This window comes from Mirounga angustirostris, unplaced genomic scaffold (assembly GCF_029215605.1).
Source record: "Mirounga angustirostris isolate CCGP_5_RB_7025 unplaced genomic scaffold, mMirAng1.0.hap1 SCAF_16, whole genome shotgun sequence".
Lineage (NCBI taxonomy): Eukaryota > Metazoa > Chordata > Mammalia > Carnivora > Phocidae > Mirounga > Mirounga angustirostris.
Window position 1 is genome coordinate 50,997,028 of NW_026991724.1, and position 11,001 is coordinate 51,008,028.

General features: G+C 48.9%; 1 protein-coding gene across 1 annotated transcript; it reads left to right on the top strand.

Annotated features, from left to right (window-relative positions):
• The first annotated feature begins 3,625 nt into the window (after positions 1 to 3,625).
• Positions 3,626 to 4,886, top strand: PNMA8C (PNMA family member 8C). Its single transcript, XM_045890409.3, has one exon. The coding sequence runs from the start codon at positions 4,272 to 4,274 to the stop codon at positions 4,884 to 4,886; it is 615 nt and encodes a 204-aa protein (XP_045746365.1). The 5' UTR covers positions 3,626 to 4,271.
• Positions 4,887 to 11,001: the final 6,115 nt, after the last annotated feature.

Consider the following 11,001-nt stretch of genomic DNA (forward strand, 5'->3'; position numbering starts at 1 on the left):
ATTAAATTAAAAAAAATCCCTCTGTGGAGAATAATTCAAAGATGTTGAAGGGTGAATTAATATTTTTTAAAAAGTTAATGGTGGGGCGCCTGGGTGGCTCAATCGTTAAGTGTCTGCCTTCGGCTCAGGCCATGATTCCAGGTTCCTGGGATCGAGCCCCGCATCGGGCTCCCTGCTCCGCGGGAAGCCTGCTTCTCCCTCTCCGACTCCCCCTGCTTGTGTTCCCTCTCTCACTGTCTCTCTCTCTGTCAGATAAATAGATAAAATCTTAAATAAAAAAAAGTTAACGGTGTAAATTAGGTATCTCAAATTCTAGCACCTACAGAGACAAGGTAGATAATGTAGATGCATATGTAGAGCAGGGTGGGGTGCAATTGGGGCTGATAGGATCTGTGAAAAACTAGAGAGCAGGCACTCCATTAAAGAGAGGCAGAAGCTTCTCGGCCTCAACAGATTTTAATAGGATGAGAATGAGAGTCTATTTTGACAGATTCTTTCTTTCTTTTTTTTTTTTTAAAGATTTTATTTATTTATTTGAGAGAGAGAATGAGATAGAGAGAGAGAGCATGAGAGGGGGGAGGGTCAGAGGGAGAAGCAGACTCCCCACCGAGCAGGGAGCCCGATGCGGGACTCGATCCAGGGACTCCAGGATCATGACCTGAGCCGAAGGCAGTCACTTAACCAACTGAGCCACCCAGGCGCCCCAGATTCTTTCATTTTTAAGGGAAGTCAGAAATCTGTATTTTCTTCTGTAGGCTTGCAGTTGGTGGCCTCTGACCTAAACAATTCCCTCCAGCTAACAATGGACCATCCCCAAGACATTGTCCAAGGTCACTCTGTCTATGCCTGGCGTTCTCACTGAGGTAACACACCAATCATTCAGTATGGGTGCTCACAGATGGGTTGGGGGGCCATCGTGAGGTACTAGGTGTAGGGTCTCCTGGAGAGGCCAAATGTGTAGTTCAGGTTGACTTCCAGTTAGAGGGCTTTTTTTTTTTTTAAAGATTTATTTATTTATTTATTTATTTATTTATTTGACAGAGAGAGACATAGCGAGAGCAGGAACACAAGCAGGGGGAGTGGGAGAGGGAGAGGGAGAAGCAGGCTCCCCGCAGAGCAGGGAGCCCGATACAGGACTCGATCCCAGGACCCTGGGATCATGACCAGAGCCAAAGGCAGACGCTTAACGACTGAGCCACCCAGGCGCCCCAGTTAAAGGGCTTTTTGCATCCTGGGTCACCCCCAGGTCCCTGTCAGTCCTGCCCTCAAGTTCACACATTCTACTTGTCCCATCAGCTCCCAGGATGACCCAGAGGAGGAAATACTTTGAGAGTTGGAGAGGTGTCTTTGAAATTTAGGAAAGAGAAAGAGAGAGAGAGAAGAGAAATTTCATAATAAATGCTAGCCCAGGGGCGCCTGGGTGGCTCAGTCGTTAAGCGCCTGCCTTCGGCTCAGGTCATGATCCCAGGGTCCTGGGATCGAGCCCCACATCAGGCTCCCTGCTGGGCGGGAAGCCTGCTTCTCCCTCTCCCACTCCCCCTGCTTGTGTTCCCTCTCTCACTGTGTCTCTCTCTGTCAAATAAATAAAATCTTTAAAAAAAAAATGCTAGCCCAATATTGTACCTATGTAATATAATATAATATAATATAATATAATATAATATAATATAATCATGGTCACGATACTTATAAGGTGTGAAAAAGACAAAGCAAAATGTTGAATGAAGTAAGTACTTGGGAGTCTTTCCTTGTTAATGAAGCTGCATTTTGGATACAAGTTACAGAAAATCCAAGTCAGACCAGCTTAAAACAATCAAGACAATATGCAGATTACATTAATTACAAATCAATAAGGAAAATGTGACAATCTAATTTTTTTTTAAGTGAAAGACTTTAACAGACTTCACAAAATATCCAAATGGCCAACATGCCTCTGAAAAAGTATCCTCAATGTCACTGGCCATCAGGAACATTCAAATTAAAAACACAACGAGATTCCACTCAGGAGACATCACAAGGAGATACACACCCGAGTTGCCAAAGTGGAAAATTCTGGCAATAACTAGTGTCAGTGAGGATATGAAGGAATTGGAACTCTCAAGCGCTACTAGGGGAGTATAAAATGATACAATTACCTTGGGAAACTCGGAGTATCTACTACAGCTTAGCATCTGCCTAGGCTTATAACCGACAGATCCGGACGTATATGGTCACCAAGAAACGTGGAGTACATAATATGTGATTCCATTTATGTAAAATAAAAAACCAGAAAAAAGGGATCTATGCCATTGAAAGTCAGGAATGTGGCTACCCTTGACAGGATATAGTGACTTGGAGAAAGCAGAGGACACCCTTCTGGGAATGCTGATGATGTTCATTTATTGGATTTGGATACTGGTTACACGATGTGTTCAGTTTACAGATTTTCCTCTATAACTTGTGCACTTCTCATTATAAATGTTGTATTTCACTTAAAAAGTTAAAAAAAAAAAGTTTCAGAGGGGTAGGTTTCAGGCATGGTTTGATCCAGAAGTATGTGATGACGTCAGGACAATGGCTTGGTTTCTCTGTGATTCAGCTCTGCTTTCCTCTGGATGTGGAATTCATCCTCAGAATGGCTTCTTTCCTCGTTTCAAGATGACCTCTTGCAGCTCCCATATTCATTATTTCACATCTAGGGGGAAAGAGTATATTTCTCCTCATAACTAGTGTCAAATATCCGAAGCTTCATTCTAATTGGACTGAGTTGTATCCAGCCCTTCACCAATCTCTGTGAGCAGGGAGATAAAACACACTGATTGGCTTAGGCCTGGGTTACCTAAGTGACCATTTCTGAACCAATCACTGTGGCGGGGGTGGGGGGTGGGTGGGATTATGCTGATTAGTTCCAGCCATTCATTGACCCAGTCTGAAGCCGGGAGTTTGGAGGATATTGATCCAACTCAAACCTGATGGCTTTTGATTACTGGGGTAGGAAGGGGAAAAATGGACATCGTGAAGGTGATCCCATGTGCAGGGCGTTTCTTTTTTCTAAAAATATATTTGAAGCAATCACAAACTTACAGGAAAGTTGCAAGTACAGTACAAAGAACTCTTTTCCCTCCTGAACAATTTTGTGAGAAAATTGCCAGTATGGTGCCCTGAATGTTGTTGGGTGTGTCCTACAAACAAGGATATTCCAAGGTAAAGACTCTTGTTCCCTTTGATTTGTAAGTTTTATGTGAGACAACGTACAGCCCACATTCTTCCACCCAAACTTTCCATTTATGCATTTATTAATATGTCCACAGACCCGTGGATTTTTATTTTATCAAGGGGTTTATGATCTCATTTTTTTAACACTGATGCTCAAATTGTCCCAGATTTGGCCAGTGGGAGCCCTTCAAGCTGGCTCTCTGTCCTTCCACCTGTTCTCATCATTCTTTGAGCATTTCCTTACTTTCTGACCCCCCCGCCCCCCCCCCCCCCCCCCCCCGCCAAAAAAAAGGATGTTCCAGGCTCCTCTTGTATCTTCTCTGTCCCCTCTCCCCTGGAATCAGCCGTTTTCTCTAAGGAGAAGGGAGGGTGCTTTTGAAGGCAAGGTGGCTGACCCCTCACCCCTGAGTGACCCCCTTGGACTCTGATTTCAATGCGGCTGGCCCCGGCCAATGGCAGAGGCGATGCTCCAGCGGTTGCCATGGAGACTTCTGGGCCGCAGAGCCGCGGAAGGAGGCGGTGACGTCACTGCGGGAGCAAGTGCAGAGACCACATCCTTGTCTTCGCCGGGGCCACAGGGCACTGAGGGCAGCCCTCTGGGCCAGCCGCGAGAGACCAGCCACCCTGCGTCCTGGGCCCCCATCCACGACACCCCGGTGGCCGCAGCCCCAGGGAGACGCGCCGTCCCAGATCTGCTGAGACTGCGAGGACGGGTGAGACCTTTGGAGACCATCGCCAAGAAAGGGGAGGTGCATCTTCAGACCCTCCTCAGTGTGGCCTTGCCCAGCCTCGGGACCCACGAGCCAGCTGGCAGACGCCACCTCTGTTTCACTGTGCGTAAGTCCCTGGGCATTCCCAAGAGCCCTCTCCGGGGAAGGTTACAGAGGGCTGGACACTGCAGCCCTGCGGGCAGGGCCAGGGACATCCTCCACTAGAGGGACAAATCGGGCCCGTGAGGCCGCTCTCCTACTTAGCCTTTGGGAAGGGATCGTGGCATCCTGGATAATTTTGTGGATTCTCGAGGCAGCTCAGGTGCGCACCAGCGAGCATACTCCTGCCTCCGAGAGCTGGGCAAGATGCTCTTCGGGGTCAAGGACATTGCTCTGTTGGAGCACGGGTGCAAGGCGCTCGAGGTGGACAGTTACAAGTCCCTGATGATCCTGGGTATACCGGAAGACTGCAACCATGAGGAGTTCGAAGAGATCATACGGGTCCCCCTGAAGCCCCTGGGCAAGTTCGAAGTGGCCGGGAAGGCGTTTCTGGAAGAAGAGAGATCCAAGGCAGCCATCATTAGGCTGGAGGAGGACATCAATTATGCCGTGATCCCCAGGGAGATCAAGGGCAAGGGCGGCATGTGGAGAGTGGTCTACATGCCCCGGAAGCAGGACATAGAATTCCTGACCAAGCTGAACCTCTTCCTGCAGAGTGAGGGCAGGACGGTGGAGGATGTGGCCCGGGTCCTGAGGCAGGAACTGTGCCCAACAGTGACGGGCCCCAGAGAGCTGCCTGCCAGAAAGTGCCGGGCGCCCGGGCCCGGGGAGAAGGCGGGGGCCGGGGCCCCCGCGGGCGCCGACGGGGCGCCACCCCTGGCCTCGCTGGAGAAGCAGAGCAAGGCTGGAGATGACAAGAGAGGCAAGCGAAAGCACAAGAAAAGCCGTCGACGGCACCATGCATCTGACAAGAAGCTGTGAGGTGAGGTGGGGAGGCTGCAAGGGGCGGCAGGGTGAGGGGAGGTGACATCTGAGTGGGGGTGGGGGGAATGACCGGAAGGGGAGGTAGCCTTTGAATTAGTTTGGGGAATTTGAGTGAGTGTGGAGATTATGGGGGTGAGGGTGGGGAGTATGACTCAGGTGTGTGGGTCACTTTGAATGAGAATGGGTGTCATCTGAGTGATGGGGAACATCTGACTAGTGTGAGTGAGGGGAGGGCATTTTGATCTGAGTTAACTTGTGGATTACATCTGAGTGATGGGGGTAACGTCTGGTTGAGCGTGGGCCATTCATTCATTCATTCATTCATTCTGCAGATATCTATTGCACGCAAATCCAACACAGATCCCTGCCTTCACAGCACTCATAGAGACTGGGGAACATGTGAGTTACTGGGGTACATCTGAGTGGACATGGGTACCATTTGAGTAGATGTAGGTAATATCTGGTTGAGTATGGATCACTCAGTCACTCAACAAATGTTTTCTGAGCACCCACAGTGTACCAGATGCTCTTTCAGGCACTGGGCATACAGTAGGGAACAAATAGACAAATCTTTTTTTTTTTTTTTTAAGATTTTATTTATTTATTCATGAGAGACAGAGAGAAACAGAGGGAGAAGCAGGCTCCCAAGGAGCGGGAAGCCCGATGCGGGACTCGATCCCAGGACCCTGGGATCATGACCTGAGCCGAAGGCAGATGCTTAACCATCTGAGCCACCCAGGCGCCCCAAATAGACAAATCTTGCCCTCGTGGCACTCATATTAATGTCTGAGTAGGTGAGGGGAACATCTGAGTTACTTGAATACATGAGTGAGCGTGGTACCATTTGAGTGTATGGGTAGCATCTGAATCTGAAGGTAACATGAGTTAGAGCGGGTAATATCTGAGTAGTTGTGGGCAACGTGTGACTGTGGGAGTAACACCTGAGTGTGTGTGTGTGAGTATTATTTGAGTGGGTGAGGGTACCTTTTGAGTGAAGAACCCGCAAACAACGTCTAACAACCTGGAGACCCCAAGGGACCAGCCGGGAGGTCGCAGTCCTGGCAGAGAAGCACATCATCCCGACTGTTGCCATGGAGACCTCGGGCTGTCTCCCCCTCCCCACCGTGCGTGAGCAGGTGTTTGAAGGAAACGGAAGAGGAGGAACAGGGTCGGGGATTCCAAGGGTTTGCAGAAGTTCTCTTGCCAGAGTCGAGGAAAAGCCAAGCAGGAGGACCATGTTGGGGAGATCCCTGCTCTGGAGAAAAGCCGCTATCCCCCCCTCAGCACTCCCTGAGTCCTGATTCAGGGACAGCCCCTCTTGCTGAGTATGTGTTGCCAGGAAGAGACACAGACCCTTCTAGATTTGGGCACTGCTGGAGATCCTGCCATTGCAAAGTCTAGACCTGTTTTTTCGGTCTTTTAAAAGGATGGACCTTGAAGGTACTTCTGGCACAAACTCGTCCCGAGTGGGCCACCCTGATTTGCAGAAACCATGCCTGACGAAGTGAGTTGCCTGCTTGCCGCACCTGAGGAGCTCAGGGCTCTGTGTTTGACTCTGTCAAAAGCTGTCGCTGTCCTGTGCACACTCAGTCTCCCTTACAAGGGATGGTCAGACGTGGGACTCTTCTGCTCTGATTGGCCCCTGGGATTAGGATTTGGGTCTCCCCAAATTCAGTTCCAGAAGCTCTGACTTGGGCAGAGGGGGCACCCCACTCTAAAGAACAAAAGGCAAGATTTTCAGGAAATAGTCCAAAAGGAGGTAAATAATTAAGAGGTCACCTTCAAGAGTTACCCATTAACGGCAATTAACTTTGAGTCCCCCGTGGTGAAGAACAACAAAAACAAAGAAATGAATCAGGTAAAATCCAAACGTCCATGGGTAGACAGAGCTCTTATTCAGGGCATCCGGTCTGCGAATTTGCAAACTTCCATTAGTTCAGGGATTTGCAAAGGTTTGGGCTGAATTTCTTTGGTTTTAAAAAAAATGCAATTTACACACACACTCAGAAGCTCAGATTCTCACCTGCCAAATCATGATAGTGGAGACCCCCAACGTATTACTGTGGTGGGTATCAGTCACATCTGTGAATTCCAGCATCCAACCCCTGTTCTTATTTCTGTGAGGCTACCCCCTGAGGCCCCCCTAGCAGAGCCAAAAGGTGGAGATTCTCTCTCTACCCACCCCTTCACCTTGGCAGCCGGGGTGCAGGCAAAGGATCCACCCTCAGGCAGTCAGAAATTCCTCTTAGGTCCTTGCATCCCCAGCAAGCGTCAAGACAGAAGGAATTTTTAGAGCTCACGTACGTTGACACCCTAAAAACCTGACTCTGATTTCTGTAAACTCCCCCAGCTGACTCTGAATCATCAGCCTCACCATCCTTTTCTTTTGTGCAGTGGTCGGGATAAAGCTTTTCCTGCCATCCCCACGTATATATTTACTCTTCTTGCAAGTGCATCTAGATGGCCTAGAAGTTTGTAGCTCCCTACTGATCTTTTTCTCCCTTGTAAGTTTCCAGCGCAGGCAACCGCACTCCCTGCACTCACGGTGTATTGTGTTACTGTGTTCGCTGTTTCCTCAAGAGTCTGAGCTTCAATAAGACCTCAGGCACGTTAGCTTGTTGCATGCTGTTCTCCCATCAAGGCAGAGTCGTTGTATCCTAACAAGGACAGTGCGACATTCCTTACCATCTTATTGCAGTATCCAGACTGTATATTTGTGCTTATTGTGGGTTTTGGGTGCTTCCCATACAACATCCATATGTGTGATACACAATGTTGAGTGTGTGTCAATGTTCAATGTTGCCCCTAAGACCCAATCTCCTGCCCCTTCTCGAGGTTTTCTGGAAGAGTTTCCCGACATAGCGACGCAAGCAGTTGGGTCAACCGGTTGCCATTTAAAGCCAGTTATCTGTGTGAGTCAATACCTGGCTGGCACACAGCAAATCCTAAGAATTTGCTGAGAGATGCCCACAGCGGCCTTGGTAAACCCCCATTTTCAAGAGCGGGTTCCGTTAAAACTCTTCACTGTTCTTTGTGGTCGATGCTCCATTGTACAAATACGAACTTATAAAATAAACGTATGTGAATGCAATCACAGTATGCTCTTTGATGTGTTGGGGGAGTCCATGCTAGATCTAATTTGGAAAAATTATCTAGGAGCGCCTGGGTGGCTCAGTCGGTTAAGCGTCCAGTTCTTTTTTTTTTTTTTTTTTAAAGATTTTATTTATTTATTTGACAGAGAGAGACACAGCAAGAGAGGGAATACAAGCAGAGGGAGTGGGAGAGGGAGAAGCAAGCTCTCCGCAGAGCAGGGAGCCCGATGCGGGACTCGATCCCAGGACCCTGGGATCATGACCTGAGCCGAAGGCAGTCGCTTAACTGACTGAGCCACCCAGGCGCCCAAGCATCCAGTTCTTGATTTCAGCTCAGGTCGTGATCTCAGGGTCATGCGATCGAGCCCCACATTGGGCTCCACGCTCAGTGGGGAGTCTGCTTGAGATTCTCTCTGTCTCTCCCTCTGCCCCTCCCCTCACTCGCGCACGTGAGCCCGTGCTCTCTCTTTCTCTCTCAAATAAATAAATCTTTCTTATTTTTATTTTTTTAAATTTCATTTTATTATTTATTTGAGACAGAGAGAGAGCACAAGCAGGGAGAGTGGGAGAGGGAGAAGCAGGCTCTCCGCTGAGCAGGGACCCCGATGTGGGGCTCGGTCCCAAACACGACCCGAGCCGAAGGCAGATGCTTAACCAACTGAACCACCAGGTGCCCATAAATAAATCTTTTTTAAAAGGGAAAAATAGGGGTGCCTGGGTGGCTCAGTTGGAAGAGCATGTGACTCTTGATCTCACGGTTGTGAGTTCAAGCCCCACATCGGGTGTAGGGATCACTTAAATAAACTTAAAAAAAAAAAAAGAATTCAAAGAGTTTGAGATTTCAGAAAACTGATACAGTGACTATATCTAATACTGTGTAATTCACCCCATGGGCAGCAGGTTTGAGCAACTACCATAATCAAATCCATTAGTCTTTTTTTTTTTTCAAAGATTTTTATTTATTTATTCATGAGAGACAGAGAGAGAGGCAGAGGGAGAAGCAGGCTCCCAAGGAGCAGGGAGCCCGATGCGGGACTCGATCCCAGGATGCTGGGATCATGACCTGAGCCGAAGGCAGACACTTAACCATCTGAGCCACCCAGGCGCCCTCCATTAGTATTCTGTAGGGAAATGTAGGATATTGATATGAAGGGAAATAAATTAGGACTATAAATAGCCTCATGTCAGTCTAGATCTTGCCTCTAAATTTTATCCCTTACTTTTCTGGAGGGAGGGGGTGATGCAAAGCTTTCTGAGTTTGTTGGATTTCAGAAAAGGAGATTAGTGATTATGAGATGTTCTACTATTATGATCTTCATCTCACTCTATGGATAAGGAAAAGGAAGCTCAGAAAGGTTAAGTGACCTGCCTAAAGCCACACAGGAAAGCTCAAGAAGGCCGGAAGCCCAGGTCTTTCTGAGGACAGTCTGTGCTCCTGACACAGGGCTGGGTCTCTCTGCCGCTCCTTCAACAGTGCTCGCCGAGGGTCAGGGATTCTGAAGGAGGGCTCTGAACCTCTGAGAGGCCAACCTCTATGTGATTCCCATGGGGCTGGCGCTGGTGATTCTCCATGGGTTCCCCAAATTGCCTCTCCGTGCTTCTGCACCCTGCTCCGCACCCCGGGAGGCCACCTCCGTGCACTGCATTACAGAAGCTCCTTTGCCCAATGACTTCCAGTCGGGATCAGCCAATGCGAGGCGGCGGCAGGAGTCGGCAGGACGAGAGAGAGGTCTGGGTATTTCTTCCCTGCACTCCGGCTACCGGGCTCCCTCTGTTTTCCGGCACTGCTGGATCCTTCTACAATGACAAATCAGTCAGTTTGGTCACTCCTCTGCTTACTCCATCCCTCTTGAGAAGAAAGTTCAACATCTGTATAGCCCAGTGACCCCTGCCTGCCTCAGCACCCCATCTCACAACACCCTAGCCACCCCAGGACATGTTCCCTCCCACCTCAGAACTTTTGTCCCTGTTGTTGCCTCTGCCCAGGATGCTCTTACATGACTCCCACTGACTCTTACCCCTCAGGTCTCTTTTTCCAGGAAGCCTTCCACGCCACCCCAAGATGGATTATTCCCCCTCTTTTTTTTTTTAAGATTTTATTTATTTATTTATTTGAGAGAGAGAGAGAGAGAGAAACAGCATGAGAGGGGATAGGGTCAGAGGGAGAAGCAGGCTCTCCGCCGAGCCGGGAGCCCGATGTGGGACTCGATCCCAGGACTCCGGGATCATGACCTGAGCCGAAGGCAGTCGCTTAACCAACTGAGCCACCCAGGCGCCCTATTCCCCCTCTTTTATCTCCTCATAGCTCCCCTGTATTTTTCTGGCTTGGTGTGTCTCTCGATGGTGATTAATTTATTTGTGTAGATCTTTGTTTAATATTACACTTCCTTGTAACACTATGAGCTCCCAGGGAGCGGAGCTGGGTCTGTCTCATTGCTTGCGGTATCCCCGCGGCCCAGCACTCTGCCTGGCACATAGTAGGTACTCCAGAAATACATATACAGGGGTGATTGTTTTAATACAGGTTTTATTTTTATTTAAGAATGGTAAGGCCAAGAGACCAGGAGATGACTGTCATTGAAAAGATAGTTTGGGGGGCGCCTGGGTGGCTCAGTTGGTTAAGCGACTGCCTTTGGCTCAGGTCATGATCCTGGAGTCCCGGGATCGAGTCCCGCATTGGGCTCCCTGCCCAGCAGGGAGTCTGCTTCTCCCTCTGACCCTCCCCCCTCTCATGCTCTCTCTCTATCTCATTCTCTCTCAAATAAATAAATAAAATCTTTATTAAAAAAAAAAAAAGAAAGATGGGGCACCTGGGTGGCTCAGTCAGTTAAGCGTCTGCCTTCGGCTCAGGTCATGATCCCGGGGTCCTGGGATCGAGCCCCGCATCGGGCTCCTTGCTCTGCGGGAAGTCTGCTTCTCCCTCTCCCTCTGCTGTTCCCCCTGCTTGTGTTCCCTCTCTCTCTCTCTGTCAAATAAATAAATAAAATCTTTAAAAAAAGAAAGAAAGAAAGAAAAGATAG